The sequence below is a fragment of the Taudactylus pleione genome, unplaced genomic scaffold, assembly GCF_031769625.1.
Source record: "Taudactylus pleione unplaced genomic scaffold, aTauple2 ptg000041l, whole genome shotgun sequence".
Taxonomy (NCBI): domain Eukaryota; kingdom Metazoa; phylum Chordata; class Amphibia; order Anura; family Myobatrachidae; genus Taudactylus; species Taudactylus pleione.
The window spans coordinates 56,713,405-56,740,989 of NW_028284443.1; the positions used below are offsets into that span (position 1 = coordinate 56,713,405).

At 44.6% G+C, this 27,585-nt stretch overlaps 1 protein-coding gene across 1 annotated transcript in view; it reads right to left on the bottom strand.

The window, feature by feature from the left end:
- Positions 1-1,936: 1,936 nt before the first annotated feature.
- The window catches only part of CLDN10 (claudin 10), a 48,127-nt gene continuing 22,478 nt past the window's right edge, over positions 1,937-27,585 (bottom strand). Inside the window, exons 2-5 of the mRNA XM_088457047.1 lie at positions 22,610-22,771; positions 21,107-21,188; positions 13,794-13,901; positions 1,937-2,080 (exon numbers count right to left, since the gene is read on the bottom strand). Coding sequence (XP_088313173.1) covers positions 1,954-2,080; positions 13,794-13,901; positions 21,107-21,188; positions 22,610-22,771 — 479 coding nt within the window. The 3' untranslated portion in view covers positions 1,937-1,953. The remainder of the gene's footprint in view (positions 2,081-13,793; positions 13,902-21,106; positions 21,189-22,609; positions 22,772-27,585) is intronic.

Here is a 27,585-nt window from a genome sequence, read left to right on the forward strand (position 1 = left end):
CTTTTATCCAGATGTATTGATCTATAGTACATCAGCAATTTAACCGGATATAGAAATGAGCCTGTTTATTAAAGAAGTTAAGATAGATTGATATAAAATGTGTTATTTCAATGATTTTTGATCCTGTATCAGCTAGAATGACATTTGGCCATGTATCGTTTACTTATTTATTTTACACTTATGGTGTTGAAGCCATTTGTATCTATCATCTATTAAGTTCGCTACACTCTGTGATCCTCCTGCTCAGCCAGTAGACGAAAGGATCTCTGTCCAATTGGGGCTCTCGTGTGGGTTGCCAAATTAGCCAAGATTTGGGCGTTTGGCACTCATCCCTAGGGCCATAGATAAATTAGTGGCCATTTCTCACATGCCGGATAATGCACCATAACTCCAGAGAGAACAATGAAAAGATATAGTGACTGTTCTTAACACAGAAAATGAAAACATTACAGAAAGGCCTAATTTCCCATTACAGGTCATTAAAGAAATCCCTTGGTTGGAAACAGGTATATCCTAAGAAAAAAAAAAGTCTATAGATATAGTCTATGATCACAGCAAGATTGCAGAACCAAAGTGCTGCTTCATGCATACATATTCCTAAGGATTACCAATACACAAACAATAATGGACGTGACAGAAGTAGTTGTTGGTATGACATCAAGATTGATAGAAAATAATTGGAATAAAATACTTGATGACATTGGCATTACACCTAATTATTATTATGTTTTAGTACCATTCACAAACTTTAAGAAACAAATATTTAATTCCTAACAGCTAATTAGAGAAAAAAAAACAACAAGTGCCTTATCCAAGTGTCCTTGTAATTCCCACATACTGTGGACTCTCTTGCAATACCTACATTTGCAGATACGACATAAACTGGGAGTAGAATATATATCTAAAAACGTGTGAGAATAAATGCTTAGAACTATGGCCCTCATTCAGAGCCGTACGCTCTGAGCAGAGCGCACGCTCTGAATGAGGGCCGCCCTCCATAAAAATGGAGCGTCCTCCTGGACGCTCGTATAGCTGTGGGTCACCACCCACAGGCTATACGAGCGTGCAGTTTGATGGGCGCGATGGTCTTGACCATCGCGACCATCGAAACTGCGAGCCCGAGAATGCGGTTGAGGTTTTCAACCGCAAGCTCCGGAGTGATTTTGGCTCTATCAGAGCCAAAATCACTCCCACTGACATCACTAGTGATGTCAGTGGGCCGGCTTCTGACGGGAGGCGTTCCCGTGGGAACGCCCCCATCAGGGAGGCACGCCCACCAAAGGGGGCGTACTGTCAATCAACATAGACAGCACGCCCCCTTTGATCAGACACAATGAGCGAAGGACTTTCCTTCGCACGTCGCGTCTGGCGCATGCGCACGACGGAGCTCCCTCCGTCGTGCGCATGCTCAGTGCAGAACATCGACCCACTGGCGAGCGGACAGCCGCTCGCGAGTGGGTCTGAATCAGGGCCTATATCAGTGGCATATCTATCACGGGTGTAAGGTATGTGGTGCACGAGAGCCCATGTGTCCGGTGGGACACTGTCCTGGCCCGGTTTGCCACTGCGACTGCCAGTGGAGCACGCCCCTCCCTATCCAGTGGCGCCAACTTTGTCTGGCACTGCTCCAGTGTCTATGCATTCTTCTCGCATGCGCCATCTTTCTGTATATATCACTGGAGAGACAGCGGTGCCGGAACGGTTATGGGGAAGGTGCTGCCCTGGGCATCCCAACCCTTAAAACACTGCAGAAATATATTGTGGAATTACATATACCTCATCCATGAAACTACAGTGACAGACACAGTACAGCATTGAGGTACATGAATTAGCCATACTGTTAACTCTTGGCACATCAAGATCAAAATAGATGTGTAGATTTTAATTTGCACAGACTTTATTACTTAATAAGATATATTATTTAGAGTAACCGAAAATAGGGGACCAAATGTTTTAGACATAAGAGTTTTTATTATATCCTTGGGAGGATCCTTGGAGGCTCATAAGTTTGGTCGCCACTTTGGATTTTGTCCGTAAACTCGTATTGGATGAGGCTGCAGTGTTATATGGATAAGATGGTCTAGAAAGAAAAAGAGTAACACGCTGTTATCCTGCAGGAAACATTTTCTTTTGATTTTTACGTAAAAATCAAAAGTGAATATGTTGTTCAGATTCTATTTGTATAGGATGGGCATGCTAAAACTGTGCCCTGGCATGCTGGGATATGTAGTTCCACAGCAGGTGAAGTGCCACACATTGTCTACCCAATGGTACTGTATATGTGATTCTTCATTTCAGTTCATCACAAAATACATCAGTCTTTTTTTGCTTCCTAAATGTATTTTTCGTCATACAGGATGACCGGCAGTTCATATTACATAGAGTGTATTTCTTGTTTTCTTCTGTGGAGTAGTGGGGAGAAATAGAAATAGTGATATCAATCTGCCCCTGCAATCTGGGATGTACTAAGCATTTTCAGCAGCTGAGAGAGTAAGAGCTTTTTCTGATATTTCTGTAATATTTTGGTGGTTCAAAGAACTTGTGTACCTATTTTTGTTACACCTGTAGTAATACTTATCTAAGGATATAATGACTTGATACCCAATTGTTTATTTCTCTTTCATCCACTAGGGGACACTGGAGGTGCTTACGCTGGGAGGTATAGAGGCGTGGATAGCTGGTGCTGGCACTTTAAAATTTAGAAGTGTGGAGCTCCTCCCCCTCTATGCCCCACCAGCCCTCAGTTTAGAAAATGTGCCTAAGGAGCTGGTCACAACCTGCTGTGCTCCAGCAAGTCAATGATTTTCTTTCTTTTATTTAACATATTTATTTATTTTTATTTTATTATTTTATAACATCTTTTACATTGTTTTTAAGGTACCCTTCGCCACCTCTCTAAAGGTGGGGTCCGGGTACCTGGTGACCTGTTAACCTCCTGGTTTAATATGGAAGGAGTGTGCAGTGCTTAAACTAAAAGCTGCTGACAGCTCCTTAACGCCAGCACACACAGCACAGACCGCCTCCAGGAAGAAGCTGTGAGGAGAGTGCTGTTAATACAGAGGAGCCGTCCAGAGGGGAGCGCAGTGGGTATGATCACATGCACTTTCCCCGACTCCTGCCCCGCTGCCAGCGCTGACTTCAGAGAGCGCTATAAGCGCTGCTAAATGATTTATGCTTCTCCCCTCTCCCCGCTGATGAGCCCCCTTCTCACGGGGCTAGCGCAGGGGGGAGGTGATAACAGCGTGGTGGCCATTTTACAGTCCCTCGGACTTGAGAAGAAAGGGTGCGGAGCCTAATAGCGCGGACTCCCTGGTCTAATTAACGCGGCAGTGGCTGTTAGAGCAGCTTGGAGCCGCGTTTTAACCTGTTGTTTGACTGCATCTCTCCACCACAGGTAGTGTGCAGGCACATGCTGAAGGCTGATTCTCCTGTCTACATCCCTGGCAAGAGGCTGTGAGTAATAATCTGTGGGAGGGGGTACCTCTTCCTCTGTGTCCCAACCAGCCTTCTGTTTTCTTTCTCATCACTGCTGTGTGTCTGGGTACCTGTTGTTTATCCATGTCAAACAAAACAAAAGCAGCTCAAAAGATGTTTGTCTGTTCTAAGTGTAACAACAAACTATCTAAGCCGCATGCCACTGGGTCCACGTTATGTGATGCTTGTATAACAATTGATCCACTGATGGCTATTCCTGACTCAGTTGCTCCGCCGTGGGCCGCTGACATGGTAGGAGTTATGTCAGACTTAACGTCAGAGTTAGCTGAGGCACGCAAGTCTCAACCTCCCTGGGTGGCGGGGCTAACTAAGTCTCTAGACACCTTGGTACAGGTTATGGGCACAGCGGCATCCGCACCCTCCACTTCCTACCAGAGACCGAAGCGTACTCTGACGACTGTTCTCCAGTCAGAGGAGTCGGAGGAAGAATTCCTTACTATGGATACCGAAGAAGGGGAATTGGAGGTTGCGTTACAGGACGACAACCCTCAGGAGTTAGAGTCCACCTCTCCCGGGGTGGAATCTTTAATTTTGGTGGTCAGAAAGACTCTGAATTTGCCTGAGGATATAATTCCTCCATCACAGGAGTTTGAATTATTTAATGAACAACCGAAGAGCTCTGCAGTTTTTCCGTTCTCGCAGCAACTTCAGCAACAGCTCTCGGTAGCTTGGAAACAGCCAGATAAGAGGTTCCAGATTCCGCGCCATTTTTCATCTAGTTACCCTTTTCCTTCATCCATGATGGAGAAGTGGGAAAACCCTCTTCCAGTAGATGCATCTGTCTCCCGTCTCTCAAAGAAAACAGCACTCCCAGTACCGGGAGCTACAGTACTAAAAGATCCGTCGGATCGTAAGTTGGAGACAACGTTAAGATCTATTTATACAGCAGCGGGTGCTCAACTCAGGCCCACACTTGTTACCGCTTGGGTTAACAAGGCGGTGGTTTCCTGGGCCGATCAATTGATTACAGGATTGGACTCGGGTAATTCCAGAGCAGAGTTACGTCTACTAGCAGACCACATCCGTGAATCTGCAGTTTACATGGGAGAAGCTTCAAAAGGATATCAGTCAGATTAGTGCTCGCATATCTGCTTCGGCAATTTCGGCCCGCAGAGCCCTCTGGCTACGCGCTTGGCAAGCTGACGCAGAATCCAAGCGTGCGGTGGAAAGTCTACCATTCACTGGCGACATGCTGTTCGGGCCGGAATTAGACAAATGGATATCCAAAGCCACAGGGGGTAAATCTTCTTTCCTTCCATCAGCTGCACCGGCTCCCAGAAGAAATTACACGGTACCTTCGTTTAATTCCTTTCGGGTAACACATTCCTTTCGTGGTAGGACCAGAGGTGCGCCCACGCAACCAAGAGGTGGCAGAGGTAGAGGTCGTCCACACACGGTTGCTCGTAGACCAGAGCCTAAACCAGCTGAGAAAAAAGTGGCATGACGGTCTTCCATCCCACCTGGGACCATCTGCAGTGGGAGGCCGCCTGCAAAGATTTCAACGAGTTTGGAACCAGACTTCCATAGAACCATGGATCCGAAGACTAATTACCCTGGGGTACCGAATAGATTTCGAGACCTCCCCCCCACCTCGCTTCTTCACTACAAGTCTGCCAATACAGGCAAAAAGAGCCAAGGTTGTACAGGAGGCTATCCAGTCTCTAGTAGTATCTTCTGTGATAGTTCCAGTTCCGGAACTTCAACGAGGTATGGGGTTTTACTCAAACCTGTTTGTAGTACCCAAGCCGGATGGCTCGGTCAGGCCCATCTTAAACCTAAAGTCCTTGAACTGGTATCTGAAGATGTATCGTTTCAAGATGGAGTCTATAAAGTCAGTAATAGCGAGCTTGGAACCAGGGGAGTTCCTATTATCCCTGGATATCAAGGACGCATATCTCGAGGTTCCCATTTGGGAACCACACCAGGCCTTTCTGCGTTTCGCCATTTTGAAGGATCATTATCAATTTCGGGCATTGCCGTTCGGGTTATCCTCGGCTCCCCGCATCTTCACCAAACTCATGTCAGTCATGATCGCTCTCCTTCGGTCATCAGGAGTGAACATAATACCTTATTTGGACGATCTGTTACTCAAGGCTCCATCGGTGCCTCTTCTATCAGATCATGCCTTACTGACATATCACATTCTAATCCAACATGGTTGGATAATCAACTTCAAGAAGTCGAATCTCAGTCCGTCCCAGAAACTTTTATTTCTGGGCATGATATTGGATACGAAATCTCAGAGGATTTTTCTTCCAACAGACAAGGCCAAGGATATCCGACTGTTAGTTCAGCTGGTCCTCAAAACAAAGACTGTGTCAATGCTTCTTTGTCTGCGTCTCTTGGGGAAAATGGTAGCTGCTTTCGAGGCACTATAGTTCGGCCGGTTCCACTCCAGGGTGTTTCAGCTGGACCTGTTAGCACAGGGGTCATGGTCTCATCTGTTCCTACATCGACAGATCTGTCTGAACCCGGTTACCAGAGTAGCCCTTCTTTGGTGGACACAATCCAGCAATCTGTTAGCGGGAAAACGGTTCGGCATGTGGGACTGGATCATCATAACCACGGATGCCAGCCTTCGAGGGTGGGGCGCAGTAGTCCTCGATTATCACTTTCAGGGTCGATGGTCCCCTCTAGAACAGAAGTGGACCATAAATGTGTTGGAACTCAGAGCGATTTACAATGCACTGTTAGAGGCAACAGAGTTGCTAAAGGCTCGTCTGGTAAGAGTTCAGTCCGACAACGCTACGGATGTCGCTTACATCAACCGCCAAGGAGGGACTCGGAGTCGCATGGCTATGCGAGAGGTAACTCGGATCCTCCGGTGGGCCGAGAATCAGTCGATAATCCTGTCAGCGGTATTCATTCCGGGTGTGGACAACTGGGAAGCAGATTACCTAATTCGACAGGATGTCCAGCTTAATCCAGACGTGTTCAACGCGCTGATACGTCGATGGGGATGTCCTCAGGTGGATCTCATGGCGTCACGATTGAATCATCGGCTTCCAGTATACATGTCAAGAACTCGAGATCCGCAGGCGGAAGCAGTAGACGCTCTGACAAGTCCGTGGACCTACGACTTCGTTTGCCTTTTCCCTCCGATTCCCCTTCCTCGTCTTCTAAAAAGAATAAAACAGGAGTCAGCCTCGGTAATTCTTGTGGCCCCGAACTGGCCTCGGAGAAGTTGGTTCTCGGACCTTCGGTCCCTATTATCAGACGATCCGTGGCCCCTTTCTCTGCGCCCGGATCTTCTACAGCAGGGTCCTTTCATACACCCCAACTTAGCGCAGCTACGTTTAACGGGGTGGGTCTTGAAACCGATATCAAAAGACATAGGGGTATGCCAGACGCGGTTATTCCCACCATGCTACGCGCCAGGAAGCCAGTTTCGGCTGCGCATTATCATCGCATCTGGCGTGCTTATATCTCATGGTGTTCCAGTCAGGATCTTCCGTCTAGGACCTTTCGGGTCTGGATTCTGGCCTTCATCTGGGAACCTTAAAGGTGCAGGTTTCTGCCCTTTCCATTTTCTTTCAAAGGAAATTGGCCCTCATTCCTGAGGTGCAGACGTTTCTTCAAGGGGTCTTGCGCGTGCAACCTCCTTTTCTACATCCAATTGATCCATGGGATCTTAATCTTTTTCTTCTGTTTCTTCAGTCGGCCATGTTTGAACCTTTGGAGGAGGTTGATCTTAAGTACCTATCTTGGAAGACGGTCATCCTCCTGGCTCTCGCTTCGGCTCGTAGGGTTTCAGAATTGGGGGCTCTTTCCTATAAACCTCCTTACCTAGTGTTTCATGCGGATAGAGCGGAACTCCGGATGATAGCCGCTTTCCTTCCTAAGGTCGTGTTGGCTTTCCATATCAATCAGCCTATTGTGGTACCATCGTTGGTGGAGGACTCTGGTTCTTCTACCTTGGATGTAGTTAGGGCTCTCCGCATCTATGTTGACAGGACTGCTTCCCTTCGTAAGTCTGAGTCGCTTTTTGTCCTGTATGATGCGGTTCGGAGGGGTTGGCCAGCGTCTAAGCAGACTTTAGCACGTTGGATCCGGCTGACTATTCATCAAGCTTATGTTAGTGCTAACCATCAGCCTCCTTCGTCAATTTCGGCTCATTCCACACGTTCTGTGAGTGCGTCATGGGCGGCCGGTAGAGGAGCATCTACGTCACAATTGTGCCGGGCGGCCACTTGGTCTTCAGTTCACACGTTTGTCAAGTTTTACAAATTTGATACGTTTGCCTCTTCGGCGTCCCGTTTTGGTCGCCTTGTTCTACAGGTGCCACAGAGCACTCCCGCCCGTGGGGGTAACTTTGGGACGTCCCCAGCGTAAGCACCTCCAGTGTCCCCTAGTGGATGAAAGAGAAAATGTCATTTTGGTATCTACCGATAAATCCTTTTCTCTGATTCCACAGGGGACACTGGACGCCCACCTCTGCGCTCTATGCCTGCCTGTTCGGTTTTGTTCTGTATGTTGTATGATTTAGTTATTGTGTGTTCTTCTCTCCCTTTCACTCCGCTTGTTCTCCACCTCCTCTCGGTCTTCATTTTCTAAACTGAGGGCTGTTGGGGCATAGAGGGGGAGGAGCTCCACACTTCTAAATTTTAAAGTGCCAGCTCCAGCTATCCACGCCTCTATACCCCCCAGCGTAAGCACCTCCAGTGTCCCCTGTGGAATCAGTGAAAAGGATTTACCGGTAGGTACCAAAATCCCATTTTTCTTTGCACAAACTTTATCCACATTTATTATATTGTTGTATAGAGAGGATTTCATACTTGAGGAAAACACTTATTATGTAATTTAAAATAATAATTTAAATAATAGCATTTAGCCCAAACAACTATTGCTTCATTTTATATGGTGCTTGTTTGAGTAAAATACATTGACCTGCAATGATTACATTATATTCCTACCTTATGGCAGAGACTGTGGGGGAAATATATTACACTTTCTAAAGGGTACAAGTGGAGAAGTTGTCCTGAGCAACTAGTGAGCTTCTAGTTATTTAGTAATTACATTCTATACAATGTTAAGTAGAAGCTGATTGGTTGCTATGAGTAATACCTCCACCTTTCCTCTCTAGGGAATCAGTATGTACTGTAATAGTCGCCGGTTCAAATGCCGGCACGAGAAGCCCGACAGCAGGAGATCCCGACGCAAGCTGGTAAATACCATAACCCTCCCTTCTCTCCCCCCCTTCCCTAACCCTCCCTTAGGGGTGCCTAACCCTAAGTACCCCCCGGGGGTGCCTAAACCCCTGTCGGGATTCAGATAGGCATCTGCATTTTGACACCTATCTGAAGTCCCCCATCGGGCTTCTCGTGTTGGGATATAGATCGACTGTTAATTTTCAAGTGTATCAGGGCTGTCAGATGGAAAGAAAAATAGGTGTCTGATAATCAAATGTAGAACAAATCTAAATCTGCAGAGTATGTAATATTCTAAAGATCACAGATTCATTACAAGCAACATGATACAGGACACACTGCAATAATGTCACTGACATCAGTAAATTGTCCTGCTACAGACAAAACAGTGAAATGCTCAAGAATAATCAGTTTAGTATTCATGATGCTGGCTGTAATTATGTTTGAACATAAAGGGCTACCAACATGAACACTTTCTAGCCCAAGCTATGTGGTGGGAGTGGCTAAGTGATTTACTATAAGTATACCAATCCCAGCCTCATGCTATGGCCTCTATTCAGTCGTCCTGCTATGGGGATTGTGGGGGTGAAAATGAGCAGTTTGGGTCTGATCATAGGTGTATAGTATTGCACTGCCGCAGCGGCTGTGCAATACCATACAGCTAATATGCTAATGCCGCAGGAGGCTTCTAAGGACAAAAGACGATTCCTGACGGCATTGAAGATACAAGTGCCGCGTCCAAAGACGTGGCATTGGATCACCATCACAATCATCTGTCTTGGTGGACGCAGCCATTGGCCATCTCTGTGCAAGTCTACTGTTAGCCAGGACAGGAAATCTGTGTAGGAAGACCCTATCTTAGGCTCACCTACAATAACGGCCGTAGCTTCTCACTCATGCTGCAGCTTGGGGGCACTACGAGCGATCTCGCAGTCAGTGATCGGCACATGCACAGTACAGATCATCTGCATGCGCCAATCATTAAACATCGGCATTGTATGCAAACCAATGGGTTTGCATACAACTCTGAATCGGGACCTTTATCTACTCAGGTCTCCTATGAGCATTGTTGCCACCTTCTGATTGGTTGTTGAATTGCAACATGGCAATCAGCAAGAAGTGTGGGGTAATCTTATGATGACCTTGTAACAATTCCTATGCTTCTGATATCAATTGTAGGTCGATGCCATCTCCAAGCATGTGCAAAGAATCTGATATTTTGGTAAATAATGTTCTGTGTCCACCAGCTAAAATAATCACTTTCCCCTGCCCCTCCTCAATGCACATATTCCAGCCATTAAAGCTCATTTAAATATCTGATGCATGTAGGTGCACAGGGAGTTTTCTTGCTTCTTTACAAAGGAATTCCTCAATCCAGCCATCTTGTTCCACCAAAAGGAACAACATGTTAATTCCCAAAACCGATTTCACAGTTTTGAGGAGCTAAGCCAATCCCCATAGTGTGGGGCCTAGTGTTTTCGCAAGGATTATTGAGTGGGCATGAACATCTTGCACCCTAAAGGTCCATAAGGCTTCGGGGCTTGGTGTCTAAAAGGTCTTCTTCTAGATTCATTGAAGGATTCACTCTCCTCTCTGCAAGCTTCAATAGCTAGCACAAAAATTATACTGTTGGTCACAGTTTTGTAAATGACCCTTAGTGTGTACACGCAACAAATTTTGTAACATTCTTTACCATATTTTCAATTACAGAATTCCTTTTATATGATTATCCATAAGATTTTTTTTTTTAGAGCTGCCCCCTAAATTTAGGCCATATAGGTGAATGCCTAGGGTGTCAATTCTCCAGTTGGCGTCCAGCAAGCATGGCTTGACTCATTTTCAAGTGATTGTGGGAACTACAGATGTGTCCACATACATCTGTCTTCTGTGCGCTACAAGTCTCTTTCCACATAATGCGTGTGTGAGCATCATGTGACTCGGTAGTACTGAGCGTCTTTTCGTGCAACTCTCTCCCTTTAAATGCATCTTATTTGTAGGGGTGAGCGGGTTCGGATTTCTGAAATCCGAGCCCCCCCGATCCGAGGCCGATCCGAGTCAGGCTCGATTTTTCCCTGACTCGGATCTGAAATCGAGGCAAAACTTCATCATCCCGCCTTCCGGGTCTTGCGGGTTTTGGATCCTATATAAGGTACCCGCGTCGGCGCCATTTTCTCGGCTGTGGACAGTGAAGAGGGAGGGTGGGAGTTAGGGCTGGCTGGGCTGTGTAGTGTAGTGTTGTAGTGTAGTATAGGGCAGTGTAGTGTTGTGCTATGCTGCGCTGTACTGCTGTTGTCCATAGGGGCTGTGTCCACTACTTCAAAGTCCATAGGGGCTGGCTGGACTGTGTTGTGCAGTCAGTTGTCCATAGGGGCTGTGTCCAATCCAAAGTCCTGTGCAGTGTCCCAGTCCTAAAGGGGTGCTGTAGTGTTGTCCAGGGGGTGCTCTGTCCGTCAGGGGTGCTCCCCCCAAGTGCAAAAAAAATATATTTTTTCTGTGTTTGTGAATTGTGTACACTGTGGCTGCACGTCCATCAACAAAGGAGCAGCGCCAAGCGTGCGCCTGTGTCCCATAAGTAAAAGGCCGGCTGGCTTGTCCGTTAAAGGGTGCTGTAACCCCCAAAGTACACTCCAAACAAAATAAAAAAATATTTTCTGTGTTTGTGAATTGTGTGCACTGTAGCCGCACGTGCATCAACAAAGGAGCAGCGCCAAGCGTGCGCCTGTGTCCCATAAGTAAAGAGCCGGCTGGCTCATTTCTTAAAGGGTGGTGTAACCCACAAAGTGCACTACTCTCCAGCAAAAATATAAAAATATTTTCTGTGTTTGTGTGCGCCGCACGTATATATCAATATAACATAAATGGAGGACCAAACTTTCTCCGATAAAAATAAAATAGGGAAAGATCAAGAACCACTTCCTCCTAGTGCTGTTGCTGCTGCGGGGAGTTGCTCATCATCCCAGAGAGGAAGTAGGAACACCACTACTTTTACTAAACAATTGACCCTCCAACAGTCCCTAGCGAGGAGGATGAAGTACGACAGCAGTCATCCTGAAGCAAAACGTATAACTGAGGCCTTGACTGCTATGTTGGTGTTAGACGTGTGTCCGGTATCCGCCATTAGTGCAGTGGGATTTAGACAATTGATGGAGGTAGTGTGTCCCCGGTTCCAAATCCCGTCTAGATTCCACCTGCAACCCTCAAAGTGCGCTCCACAAACAATAAAAAAATTATTCTTTTTTTTTCTCTTTGTGAAATGTGTGGGCTGTAGCCGCACTTGCATCCTCAAAGCAGCAGCGACAAGCGTGCGTCTGTCTGTTAAAGGGTGGTGTAACCCTCAAAGTGCTCCAAAAAATAAAAAACTATTTTTTTTATGTGTTTGTGACTTGTGTGTGATGTAGCCGCACGTGCATCAACACAGTAGCAGCGCCAAGCGTGCGTCTGTGTCATAAGTCAAGTGCCGGTTTGGACATCTGGTCCGGACTGAAGGACGTGCCAACAATTTCTGACAAGTCTACTGTCACTGCATATGATACTGTCCTCAAAGCAACAGCGACAAGCGTGCGTCTGTCTGTTAAAGGGTGGTGTAACCCTCAACGTGCGCTCCACAAACAATAAAAAAATTCTTTTTTTTTCTGTCTTTGTGAAATGTGTGGGTTGTAGCCGCACCTGCATCCTTAAAGCAGCAGCGACAAGCGTGCATCTGTCTGTTAAAGGATTACATCGGTGACAGCATCCAAGTAGGCATGTCAGACAGTCCGTACATGTACTGGCAGGAAAAAGAGGCAATTTGGATGCCCCTGTACAAACTGGCTCTATTTTACCTGAGTTGCCCCGGCTCCAGTGTGCACTCCGAAAGAGTGTTTAGTGCAGCCGGGAACCTTGTCAGCAAAAGGCGTAGGAGGTTGCTTCCACAAAATGTGGAGAAGATGATGTTCATAAAAATGAATTATCAACTTTTCCAGGGAGACCAGCCTCCAGAACGTACAGAGGGACCTGTGGTGGTGGATTCCAGCGGGGACGAATTAATACTCTGTGACGATGAGGATGTACACAACACTGAAGAGGGTGAGGAATCGGTGAATGAGGAGGATGAGGACGACATCTTGCCTCCTTAGAGCCAGTTTGTGCAGGGCCAGATTAATTGCCAGCTTGTTTTGTGGGGGCCCAAACGAACCAATCATTTCAGCCACAGTCGTGTGGCAGACCCTGGCGCTGAAATGATTGGTTTGTTAAAGTGTGCATGTCCTGCTTATACAACATAAGGGTGGGTGGGAGGGCCCAAGGACAATTCCATCTTGCACCTCTTTTTTTTTCTTTGCATTATGTACTGTTTGGGGCCTAGTTTTTCAAACTGCCATCCTGTCTGCCACTGCAGTGTCACTCCTAGATGGGCCACGTGTTTGTGCCGCCCACTCGTGTCGCTTAGCATAGTCATCCATCTACCTCGGTGCAACCTTTTGGACATAAAAACACTATTGTGAGGTGTTCAGAATAAACTGGAAATGAGTGGAAATTAAGGTTTTTGAGGTTAATAATAGCATAGGAGCAGAAAAATCAACACATTCTGTGATTTTAGCTGTTTTTATGCTTTTTTTTAAAAAAAAATACAGATCCAAAACCCAGAACCCAAAACACTGAAGGGTGGTTTTGGCAAAACCAATCCAGATCCAAAACACGAAGAAAGATCCAAACACAAAACACGAAAAGTGGCCGTTGCACACCCCTACTTATTTGCACAGCGATGCGAATAGGGCACACAAGCAGTTTCTGTTGAATAAAATTATATGCAGCAAGCCTATATTCTGTGTGTGACACTGAGTGTATCTACATGCAAAATGCTACGTTAGAGTGTCAGCGGCTGTAACACTGTAACGTAACGTTTCACATGCAGATACACCAGCAGTCACACACAGAATATCATTTTAATCAGCAGCAACTGCTTGTGTAACCTATTCACATCGCTTTGCGAATAAGACTCATTTGAAGGAAAATACGCTCAGCGCTACAGAGTCACACCACGGCATGGCACGTCTAGTAGGGCTGTTTAACGTGCAAAGAGGCTAGATGTATACGGACACATCTGTAGCTATTACCTAGGACACCAGGTTGCATATCTTTTTACACCAAATATAAAATAAATGTAATTTATACCTTGGAAAAGTGATTCCACCTGAAAGCGTGCAGCAAAACATAAATCCTCCAGCCATGCAGAGCAGAGCTCCAGCCCATCCCACAAACAGTGCTGTCCCCAACTCATATCTGCAAAACAACAACAGACAAAAATAAAACATGCATAATGTAATTTGGTAGAACAAAAAAACACTGCGCTCTAGTAAGTGGTGTTAGTGATGTTGACAATCACCTCTTTTTCACTGCTGCATTCGTAATAGATTGCTCTAGCTTATTAGCGCTGGGATTCTTTCCCTAATGTAATTTGGTGTATATTCTAGTAGGTCCTTACTGCTAGTGGTAATGGCATACGCAATCATAATCACTAAATGCCTGATTCTAAGGTCACCTCTATCAGTCCTGTCTAAATCCTACAACACAAATAAACAAAGGCAGTCGTCTCCTGTACTTAGCAACCAGATGCAATATGCACCCATCATGACTGATTGTTTATCTACAAACACCACACCTGTATGCGTCATTTTACCTTCTATATCTCTTAGCTTGTTACTTTGCAGCAAGCAACAGGTAACGTTATTCTCATCACATAGCTAATAGTGTTATACTGTATGTAGACAACCTCATCTAAGTAATTTGAATCAAAGGAGCAAAAAACAATCACAAAGGGAGAGGGACAGTGAACCTAGGGCCTGATTCAGACCCACTCGCGAGCGGCTGTCCGCTCGCAAGTGGGTCGATGTTCTGGACTGAGCATGCGCACGACGGAGGGAGCTCCTTCGTGCGCCAGACGCGACAAGCGAAGGAAAGTCCTTCGCTCGTTGTGTCTGATCAAAGGGGGCGTGCTGTCGATGTTGATTGACAGCACGCCCCCTTTGGTAGGCGTGCCTCCCTGACGGGGGCGTTCCCACGGGAACGCCTCCCGTCAGAAGCCGGCCCACTGACATCACTAGTGATGTCAGTGGGAGTGATTTTGGCTCTGATAGAGCCAAAATCACTCCGGAGCTTGCGGTTGAAAACCTCAACCGCAGGCTCCGGCTCGCAGTTTCGATGGTCGCGATGGTCAAGACCATCGCGGCCATCAAACTGCACGCTCGTATAGCCTGTGGGTGGTCACCCACAGCTATACAAGCGTCCAGGAGGACGCTCCATTTTCATGGAGGCCGGCCCTCATTCAGAGCGTGCGCTCTGCTCAGAGCGTACGGCTCTGAATGAGGGCCCTAGTGCACATCTTTGTCCAAAACCAATAAAATGGAGCAGAAAGCTGTAGCCCAAGGGTGGCCAGTCCAGTCTTTGGGATCCGCTAACAGTTAACATTTTCCAGACCACCTAGCTGGTGCACAGGTGTAGTCATTACTAACTGTCACATTTTAAAACATGTGGTGCATTCATTTCTAACTGACACATTCTACAGATCCACAGGTGGCCTGGAAAACATGAACTGTTAGGGGATCTCGAGGACCAGTTTGGCCACCCCTGCTCTAGGCTGTATTTAGCAGAGAATATTTCTAAATCACTAAATATGTCATGATATTGACACTTTAAAATACCACAAAACAGTGGCAGAACAAGCACTTCTGCAGGTGGGGTGGCCAGGCTCCATCATTCTTCTGCATGATTTGGACATGCTCTATAAACTCTGATTCGGGCATCATTGTGGCTGGAACATTGATTGGTCAGAAAAGGCCCCAGACCTGCAATGGCCCAGGAGCAGCATCAAGAGCTTTGTCTCTTGAAGTAGGGCTAGTAGACTACTTGGTCGTAAGCCTCATTGTCGTCAGGTGAGGAACAGAGTCCAATCTTTGTTGAACCCCAGGGAGAGAAATGTGTAATCCCTTTGATATTGCTAATTCATCTGCTATTTCTCTAAACCCACTGAGTGTTTCATTCATTCCTTTGCAGCGGATGTGGTACAAAATGTCGACACCATAAATGTCAATATGTTCTGAATATTGACATGGCTGTTATGTCGACATTTACCATGTCAACATGGCCATAATGTCGACATCATGCATATATGTTGACAGTCGGCAAGTCAACATAACACTTTTATTGAGTACTAACCTTAACCACAGTATAACCCTAAACCTGTAATGTCGACATGACTACATACCCTTTTTAGTTGATGTTGCTCTCCCAAAACTCAGTGAGGAGGCCCTTGCTGCACTTAATGCCTATTGGATGAAGGTCAGAATGTTATTTCCCATTTACTCAAATATAAGGCTCCTGGTCCAGATGAATGAATAAATAAGTTGGCATTTTAGGGTGATCTGGCTCTTACTTTGACTGCTCTCTGTAATGAGCCCACGACTTCTGGATCCTTTCCTTAGAATGTTAGATGCCCAGATTATACCAATACTTAAGTTGGTGAGAATCCTTTGGACTGTAAAAGTTACAGGCCTAATGCTTTATTTAATACAGTAAAGATATTTGCTAATCTGATTTTTCCAGCATAGGTCCCTTGATAAACCCCGACCACGTGGGTTTTGTACAGGGCTGCCAGGCAGTGACAGAGTAAGGTCTACATGGGCCTGGAGTTAAAATATATGATGGGCCTATTATGTGGGGGTGTAACTACTGATGTGGGGGTATGACTAGTGTTGTTACACTATGACAACACTCCCTGTCTGCAAAGGGGGTGTGACATGTGCTGTGTGGTGTGGATAGCATCATTGAGGGCATAGCTAGCGCCTATTTTCAACCACCTCAATCTCGCTCTCCTTTTCGCTTATATCAATAGTGTAATGTGAGAGTCTCCAAATGAACACAGGGAAAACACCCCAGGGAGATCCAGGTGTATCCCAAAATGTTTTACTCCTGACCACTAATTGAGTATCTGTTTGGGCAAACTGTTATTTTAATATTTCGCCAAGTGGCATTCCAAGCAATGCCTCTGTTTTAAATAGTTTAATAAAGGTTGATTCACTATGGAATACCTCATTTTCCTCTCTTTTATGCAAATTCCTCCATAATTACTTCTGAGAAATGGTTTTGGAGACAATCTAGGGTAACACTGAAACATGGTTCTGGTCATTTGAATGTAAGACAGGACAATAAAGCTGATGCTGATTCTGAGCGAAATTTGGACTCTGAGGAGGTCTGTTTATCCTACTAATAAAATAACTTTTTCGGTGAAGCTATTTCCTGATCCTAACATCATTCAATTCAGAAGATCCACACATTTTACTTTCCAGTTTGTTTGTGATACTGGGGATAATACGCTATGACTGTTCTGTCATTTTATTACATTATAAAAATACACAGAGGGAAACCCCCCACACATATTCCAGATGGGATACGTCCCATAACTAAAAAGGTTTACAGAAGCTGTCATGATCTGCTGCAGTACCACTGTTCCACTAGTGGTGCAGCTCTCTCCTGTAGTGCTAGTTCACAATGTTCCCGCTAGGATTCCCATATGTTGTTTGGTAAACTACAAGCCTATGTTATTTACCTGACCCAGCAGCTATCGGCTGCACCTGTGACTGTCTTATTTAAGCCTGCTTCTCTGTTCCTCCTGGGCCAGATCATCTCATATTCCTCAAGTAAAATTCCTGTAGTTCTCGTTTCCTTTTCAAACTTGGGCTCCTGATTTCCCTGTGTCTACGGGGTATGGCTCTCCCAGAAGCTAGCAACTTTGTTCCAGATTCTGCTTTGCTATCTGCTCCAGTGTTATCCAGAAAACCTGTTCAGTATTGCATCAGCATATCTCCAGTGCAATCTAGCAAACCTGTTTCAGCATTTGCTTCACAAAGTATTCTGTCTGTGTGTTCCAGCACACCTGCACCAGTGATTACTTCGACATATCTCCAGTGCAATCCAGTTACTTGAACCTGACTAATCTGATTCAGAGTTGTAGGCAAACGTGATGGTTTGCGTACAATTCTGATTGTGGGCTATGGGCGAATGTGAAGGATCTGTACTGCGCCTCTGCCAATCAGTGTCTTCAGAGGCTCCGGTGGCACCATTTACTACTTGTTCCAATATCGTTATTCTGCTATGACCCAAAAGGTCTTGGGCAGGGACATAGCCACTGTGTGGGTACAGGGGTGTGGTTGCTATGAGGTCCGCAGCGCTTTATGGATCCTCCTCCCACTGTAGCTGGCTCATCTCAGCTGTATTATAGTGAGAGAAGTGTCCGCTGATCCCTCCTGCAAACTGCTTCTTAAGTCACAGGCACACTTCAGCCTTTGACTAGGATGCAGTTTGCTGTAGGGATCATGAGCACTGCGGGCCCCCTGTCAGACTGACCAGCAGCACCGTTCTTCATTCCCCTTCTCATACGACTCTCCTCACTAATGCTAGGAGGTGGCTGTGCTAGGACATCCCCAGACCATGGCTACGCCACCTCCCAGCATCAGTGTGGAGAGACGGAGTATCGGGCTCAGAAGATGAGTAGTATGGGGAAATTAGCATAGCTAGAATTGTATGGGCCCTGTGGAAATTATGCTTTGGGGCCATGTGGAAATTTTGCTATGGGGCCCCAATAGCTCTAGCTACGCCCCTGGTCTTGGTCACAGTTGCAGTGGTAGTCCATTCTCCATGACACTCCAGTGTGGTAAGAGTATTTGCTACTTTGCCTATACTGTGTCACAATGCCTGAAACATACTGTACATAGATGCAGTTAAAATTGCTACATAAGTTATATCTTACTCCTAATAAACTGCATACAATGTGGCCATCCTGTTGTCTGATGCGATTGCTGCGCTATTAGCACACTATACCACATTTTCTGGCACTGTACAGGTATTTCCACATTTTGGCCGGAAGTTTTTAAATTGATATAATCCGTTCTCAGTGTGGCTGCGGACCCAGACCCAGGGTTGGTGCTTATTTCCCCCTTCTGCCCCAAAGCCTGAGTTTTGCATCATACTTTGGTAGCTATCAGAGCAGCAATTGTTCAATATTGGAAGACATCCCCCCCCCCCCCCAATACTCCCTAAGATTGTATCTAAGGATCATTATCACTTCAAAATAGAGACTTTGGGGGTCCCATATTTCTCCTCTGCATGGTTCCCCCTAATGAAGTTATTTTCCTGACAGGAGTTCCCCATTGATAAGGAAGATGCACATTCTTTGATCCACACCTCTTCAGGTGACTTACCTTTGACAATAAATTCCCTGATGTTCAACTGCCTTCGCTACTATACTTAGTGATATGTTTAGGCTTTGTTCTGACCCTTTTATAAATTGCTTTCACTTGTTACTTCATTGTCTAATTGTGGGTATTACATTGTAGCATTAGTAATATTTTGAAACCTGGATGTATACTCCCCCTCCCTCCCTTTTTTCCTTCTATATCCCTCATTCCTTATCTATTTTTTGTTTGCAGGAAACTCAAAATACATTTTCAATGAAATTTCAAAGAAAAAAAAGTTATGTTATTTGAATTTTATATTTATTCCACATTAATATTGACTACTACTATCATTTGCAGCTGTAACAACTTTAAGGGCAAATGTGGGTTCTAAACCCCAGCAGTTTGGGGGCGGTTTGACGGCGGGTTCTAAACCCTAGGTGGTTGGTGGCAGTTTCTAAATGACAGCCATGTTCTATTCTAAAATTTGTTTTGACGGCGGTTTTGCAGCGGTTTTGGCCTTCGTAAATCTGCGGATAGCAAAACCGCCAACCAAACCGCTGGGGTTTAGAACCCGCCGCTTAGTAAATTTTGTCCTAAGTTTTTTTGGGTTAGGTATGTTCCTGATTTGGTCATTGTTACGGGATGATTTGGGCCGATTCTTCCAGACATATTTGCTCCAGGTTATTCAGCTTAGTGGGATGATGCTTGAACGCTCCAGTTTTAAAACACTGACACAGATTCTCAATTGGTTTGAGATCAGGGGTATATTTACTGAACAGTGGCTTTTCAAAGCCGCTGATTGTTGACGATTTCGCAGGCAAAAATATAAAATGCAAAACATGCTTGCTGCTACAGAATGGGGTGTCTTCACCATAATTACTACCAGCCTTAGGCCATTAAGCACGAGGCTATATTTCCTGGGCTGTATTCCCAACACCCCAGGATGGTGGGTGTTGGATTCATTTTTGAGGGGAAAAAAGTATAAAAAAAACCCCCCATAAATTATCTCTGGTGCAGTACAAGTCTCAGCATGGCCAGACCACCTTTAAAGGGGTGGAGTAACCGCAACTGCCAGCATGTCCAAGCATCCAGAGCTTGCTGGACCTATAATACGGCATGGAGAAATTATGTTCCAAAAAATAATATATAGACGTCAATTTCAAAAATACATTTATTAGAAATAGAAACAGCCCCTCTAATTTATTGTTCACCTAAGTCTAGGGGTCCAGGGTGGGGGTCATCTTCATTCCATCCATGATATTTGGCTTGGCTAACAAGAAAACACATAGGATGATGCTACATGCTTCTTACAGACCCCTGCTGGGAATGCTCCAGAAGTGCCAATGCACTTCTATTTATACAGTGGTCTGAGGAGGGAATCCCTACTGTAGTACACTTCAGAGCTAAGCAGATCGCATACCATATACTATACGTTTATGAAGCCAGCGGACGGAATCCCGACCACCGGCTTCTAGACTACTTAATCCCGGCGAGGGTTACATGACATGCGTCTAAATCTAGACGCCTGTCATTTTACCGACGCAGGGAGACCGGCATTCCAATCGAAAGGATGCCGGGCGCGGACAGCCGCGGGGAGGGGAGGGTTAGGTTTAGGGCTCCCGGGGGGGACTTAGGGTTAGGCACCTCCAAGGGAGGTTAGGGTTAGGCTAGGGGGAGGGAGGGTTAGGGTTAGGCACCGTCAGTGGGAGGTTAGGGTTAGGCACCCCCCGGGGGACTTAGGTTTAGATGGCGGGGAAGGGGGGGGTTAGGTTTAGGCACTTAGAGGGGGGATTACAGTTAGGCAAAGGGTGGAGGTTAGGGTTAGGCACCCTAAAGGAGGGTTAGGGGTAAAATTAGGTTAGTTTATACTTACCTGGGGACGATCGGGATTTCCTCCTCTGTCGGGCTGCAGCTGCCGGGATTGGTGAATCATACTGATTCCTACGATACACCCCTACAGTGTACAGTATCTTACACTATTAGTACTGCTCTTGCAAGCTGCATCACTTATACAGTTTGGATTTACAATCCGTAATGCATGTATTTTCTCTGCACTCTGAGAGCCTTTTATTGTATCGCGTTACACATTAATATGTGTATATTTCTAATCCCCCATTATTTGTAATGTTTTAGTAACTGACCATGTTTCCATAAAAATATAATGAAAAAGAAATAAAGAATTTCATACTAACTTTTGTCACAGCTGTGCCTTACAGTACATCTGTATTTGCAGCATGCATTAGGGAAACAACTTACTTTGCCGATACAAGTGTTGGGTCAAAGAATTCGGAGGTGGTTTTATGGGCATACAGAGAGCAACCGGTCAAGGAGCATGTACCTGGAATACATCACAGTATGGACACTTAAGTATTTTTGATCATTGGGCTATTAGGAAAACAGTAGGATAAAGAGTGAAACATTGCCCGTTCTCACCACTTGCACCAGTAATTAGAATAAATCCTGGTAGGTCTGATTTGAGCGCTGTTGCTCCTTTATTCATGACTAGGGACCTGATCCAGAGATGTACGCTAATGCAATCGCAGCTGCGATTTCGAAAGTAACGTAGCTGTAAAATATGCTAATGTTTCCAAAGCTTTCCCGAGCATAGGAACCCCCAGTGATGCCTTCTCATATCTGTCCTACGTCATGCAACAGCGTAAATATCGGGAACATCGGGCAGTCACACAGCATGTAAGTCAAGTCTGACCAGCCTCTCCTGACACACAGAGAACTCAAATGCTGCAAAGAAGATTGCAATGGCTGATTTATAAGAAACAGCGTTTAAACGGTCAGACACATCAGTCTTTGCCTAACCAACCCCCGATACCTCCCCAAACACTGACTGTCACTCTGTCTGCGAATGACCCCTCTGTGTGAGTGCAATCGCAAAACAATGGCTGCATGTGCGCAGTGTCGCTTACACGCATGCGCAATGGCAAATAGTCGTTCGATCTGCGTAAATATCGGCATTACGTACATCTCTGATGTCACTCTCTAGCTCTAATTGACTATACTATAATTTATTAAATAAAAATTAAAGGGACAATGGCCCTCATTCAGAGCCGTACGCTCTGAGCAGAGCGCACGCTCTGAATGAGGGCCAGCCTCCATGAAAATGGAGCGTCCTTCTGGACGCTCGTACAGCTGTGGGTCACCACCCACAGGCTATACGAGCGTGCATTTTGATGGCCGCGATGGTCGAGACCATCGAAATTGCGAGCCGGAGCCTGCGGTTGAGGTTTTCAACCGCAAGCTCCGGAGTGACTTTGGCTCTATCAGAGCCAAAATCACTCCCACTGACATCACTAGTGATGTCAGTGGGCTGGCTTTTGACGGGAGGCGTTCCCGTGGGAACGCCCCCGTCAGGGAGGCACGCCTACCAAAGGGGGCGTGCTGTCAATCAACATTGACAGCACGCCCCCTTTGATCGGACACAACGAGCGAAGGAATTTCCTTCGCTCGTCGCGTCTGGCGCATGCGCACGACGGAGCTCCCTCCGTCGTGCGCATGCTCAGTCCAGAACATCGACCCACTTGCGAGCGGACAGCCGCTCGCGAGTGGGTCTGAATCAGGCCCATTGTCAGGGAAATTTACATTAATAAAGATTAAATTATTCTCTATAGCACAAGAGCTGTTCTGCAGAGTTATTGGGAAATATGGGTGATCCAAAGAGGGGCTTTGAAGATCTAGCTACTTGGTATTTGAATGTGTTTTTCATTAATTTATCAGAAATGTTAGCTATGCTGCAAATTATATTACCTGAGAATATGAAGAGTACTCCAGCTAAACAGGCAACTTTAGCTTTCATTTGGTCACTGCCTCCTATCCTTGTACACTTCATGCCAGCAAATGCAAATATTGTCCCAAAGAATCCCAAACATATAGCTGCAATCATGAGAGCTCTGCAGGCCTGCAAAAATCCTGGTGGTTTAAAATAAATGACAATTGTTAACATTCATTGGACATGTTACCCTTCAATCAAAAGGCATGTCTTCCTCATATAAAAGGCATGTCTTCCTCATATAAAAGGCATGTCTTCCTCTTACTAAACGGGCATGTCTTCCTCATATAAAAGGGCATGGCTTCCTCATATAAAAGGGCATGTCTTCCTCATATAAAAGGGCATGGTCTCCTCTTACTAAAAGACACGTCTTCCTCATATAAAAGGGCATGGCTTCCTCATATAAAAGGCATGTCTTCCTAATATAAAAGGGCATGTCTTCCTCATACAAAAGGGCATGGCTTCCTCTTACTAAAAGGCATGTATTCCTCATATAAAAGGGCATGGCTTCCTAATATAAAAGGGCATGTCTTCCTCATATAAAAGGGCATGGCTTCCTCTTACTAAAAGGCATGTCTTCCTAATATAAAAGGCATGTCTTCCTCATACAAAAGGGCATGGCTTCCTCTTACTAAAAGGCATGTCTTCCTCATATAAAAGGGCATGGCTTCCTCATATAAAAGGGCGTGGCTTCCTCTTACTAAAAGGCATGTCTTCCTCATATAAAAGGGCATGGCTTCCTCTTACTAAAAGGCATGTCTTCCTCATATAAAAGGGCATGGCTTCCTCATATAAAAGGGCGTGGCTTCCTCTTACTAAAATTCATGTCTTCCTCATATAATAGGGCGTGTCTTCCTCTTATTAAAGGCATGTCTTCCTCATATAAAAGGGCATGTCTTTGTCATATAAAAGGGCATGGCTTCCTCTCACTAAAATTCATGTCTTCCTCATATAATAGGGCGTGGCTTCCTCTTACTAAAAGGCATGTCTTCCTCATATAAAAGGGCATGGCTTCCTCATATAAAAGGGCGTGGCTTCCTCATATAAAAGGCATGTCTTCCTCATATAAAAAGGGCATGGCTTCCTCTTACTAAAAGGCATGTCTTCCTCATATAAAAGGGCATGTCTTCCTCATATAAAAGGGCGTGGCTTCCTCTTACTAAAAGGCATGTCTTCCTCATATAAAAGGGCATGTCTTCCTCATATAAAAGGGCGTGGCTTCCTCTTACTAAAAGGCATGTCTTCCTCATATAAAAGGGCATGGCTTCCTCTTACTAAAAGGCATGTCTTCCTCATATAAAAGGGCATGGCTTCCTCTTATTAAAGGCATGTCTTCCTCATATAAAAGGGCGTGGCTTCCTCTTACTAAAAGGCATGTTTTCCTCATATAAAAGGGTGTGGATTTCTCTTATTAAAGGCATGTCTTCCTCATAAAAGGGCATGGCTTCCTCTTACTAAAAGGCATGTCTTCCTCTTACTAAAAGGGCATGTCTTCCTCATACAAAAGGGCATGGTTTCCTCTTACTAAAAGGCATGTCTTCCTCATATAAAAGGGCATGGCTTCCTCTTACTAAAAGGCATGTCTTCCTCCTATAAAAGGGAGTGGCTTTCTCTTACTAAAAGGCATGGCTTCCTCATTTAAAAAAGGCATGACTTCCTCTTACTAAAAGGCATGGCTTCCTCATATAAAAAGGCATGGCTTCCTCTTACTAAAAGGCATGGCTTCCTCATATAAAAGGAATGTCTTCCTCATATAAAAGGACATGGCTTCCTCTTACTAAAAGGCATGTCTTTCTCATATAAAAAGGGCATGGCTTCCTCTTACTAAAAGGCATGGCTTCCTCATATAAAAGGGCATGGCTTCCTCTTACTAAAAGGCATGTCTTCCTCATATAAAAAGGGCATGGCTTCCTCTTACTAAAAGGCATGTCTTCCTCATATAAAAGGGCATGTCTTCCTCATATAAAAGGGCGTGGCTTCCTCTTACTAAAAGGCATGTTTTCCTCATATAAAAGGGTGTGGATTTCTCTTATTAAAGGCATGTCTTCCTCTTACTAAAAGGGCATGTCTTCCTCATACAAAAGGGCATGGCTTCCTCTTACTAAAAGGCATGTCTTCCTCATATAAAAGGGCATGTCTTCCTCCTATAAAAGGGAGTGGCTTTCTCTTACTAAAAGGCATGGCTTCCTCATATAAAAAAGGCATGACTTCCTCTTACTAAAAGGCATGGCTTCCTCATATAAAAAGGCATGGCTTCCTCTTACTAAAAGGCATGGCTTCCTCATATAAAAGGAATGTCTTCCTCATATAAAAGGACATGGCTTCCTCTTACTAAAAGGCATGTCTTTCTCATATAAAAAGGGCATGGCTTCCTCTTACTAAAAGGCATGGCTTCCTCATATAAAAGGGCATGGCTTCCTCTTACTAAAAGGCATGGCTTCCTCATATAAAAAGGGCATGGCTTCCTCTTACTAAAAGGCATGTCTTCCTCATATAAAAGGGCATGTCTTCCTCATATAAAAGGGCGTGGCTTCCTCTTACTAAAAGGCATGTTTTCCTCATATAAAAGGGTGTGGATTTCTCTTATTAAAGGCATGTCTTCCTCATATAAAAGGGCATGGTCGCCTCTTACTAAAAGACACGTCTTCCTCATATAAAAGGGCGTGGATTTCTCTTATTAAAGGCATGTCTTCCTCATATAAAGTGGCTCTCTCTTACTAAAAGTCTTCTCTGGCAGTGTAGTAGATTCTGGCTTGGTGCCAGAATCTACTGCACTTGTGCTGGTCTTCGGGAAAATGGCGTCTGCGCCTTATTCCCGGGGACATCTCTACTGCGCTGCCATTTTCCCTGTGATTTTTTTTTTGCTGCTCTCGAGCACTTTAGAGACTGCATAGAGGTAAGTATAACTATATATGGGTGCAGGGTGTTCAGTGTGGGCCCCCCTGGATCCAGGGGCCCGTGTGCACCCCACACCAATTATAGATATGCCATTGCATGCAGCTCTTTATAAGTTTGGCCATGTTTCAAAAGAAGGGAATAAAAAGTGGATATTAGGCCTCGAGAAGAAGACCTATGGAGGCACAGAACTTCAGTAGTGGAAGGTTATGTAGGATCACGAGGTTTGGCTACCGATCAAAGAAGTTGCAAGTACTGAAAGAACACATGGACGGGAGGTGGAGGCGATCGTGGAGCTCAGAGAATTCGGGGAAATTGTGCCAGGGTGCTAAGCCTGGTAGGAATTAAATATTATGCTATGTCCAGTGACAGCAAGGAAGGGTCTAAGCCTGATTTTAGAATTATATTTGCATCTGAAAACACTGGGAAAATTACACAATAGGCTTAAGTATGGAACAACAATTAATGGAACAGATCGGTATAACTACATTATATGACTATAGAGAACACTGGATTTTTTTTTTCTTTCTACAGTAGATAATTCAACAAAAGAGTTCTAGCAGCTTAGTGAGGCAGAAAATCCTATTCTGCCTGAGTCACATTGGAGTTTGCTGAGTCACAGTGTGCAAGGAACGGCCAAAGATTAGTTTAAGTTTTGTTATTTTATCTACACTAGCAATATGTACACAAGCAGGTGAAAATAATGTTGTATATTTTACCATAATTACTCTACACCAGCAAGATGTACAAAAGGAAATGAAAATAAAGGTGTACATTTATCATAATTAAGCTTATATGTTCATGTTTATGCACATATAAGTACAAATACTGTATCATGGAAATTAAATGTATTTCTATTAGTTATATCCTATGCATACTTTGCCTACTTTTGAAAAAGCATTTGTGAAGATTGTGAAAACAACATCTATGAGTGCGGCGGTAAAGTGGGTTTTATAGTGGTACATGTGAGAGGCAAATGGAAAGGAAAGGAAAAAAGGGAAAATCGACGCACTGACCTGTAGTAATATAGGTATAACTAATCATACATATGACCACTGTTCCCTATTCATATAGAGAATGTAATGTATCGGGTAGTGGATTTGCTCACTAGAGTAAAAAACTGGGTTGAAAAAAGAAAGAAGAAGAAAAGAAACTCTATTTTGTGAGCACTCTTATGGAATATGAATTAATTAAAACATAACTTTTAATAATACACACTAATATATCTATGACAAAAAAATGAAAGATAGACATACAACATTTAACATGAAAGCACCCAAGAATATTTTTAGGTTAGTTGGGAGGTCTGTAGGTATATGCTAATTGAGAAGAGCATCCTATCTCATAAACGACCTCTTTAATCGATATTTAATGCAATGGGTGGTCAAATAAGAAACATTGTCATGTACTTCAAATATTTTATTCATCGAACAAGCGGCGAACATCTAAAGCAACATAATAGACATATAATACTTCAATGGTATTAATGAAATCACACCAGTATGTATAGCATATTACCTAAAGAAATGAAGTAACAGGACGGTCAGGGTCAAGATTAATCCACCTGTAATTCTACTTCCCCTCACTTAGCAGAGGCTATAAATGAGGGGTGAGGGATCATCTGGTGGCAATGTAACCCCTGGAAACAACAGCGTAACCTTAACATTACTCACTATTTCGCTTCTGCTGTCAAGGGTCTTACATGATGCATAGGACCCTTAATGAGAGAGTTACTCTAAATGAGATTGTCATCACTTAATAGAGTAGATAGTCAGAAGAGTGAGTAACCTATCATAGTTGAATACTATTGAAACATAACCTCAATTGTTTGAACAAAATGACATAAAAATTCCCGTCCTGTACTCACTAGTATCATCTGGTCTTGAGTAGTTTAAAGGATAATGAATTGGTATATGGAATCCTTTCTGATAATCTATACATAAGAATAGTTGATACCGAAAAAGATGCTGACATTCAGATATACAAAAGTTAACTGTTTATAGTACACTTGGACTCATAACGATAGTACAGAGAGTTTTTTATCATATGTGGATGTCAA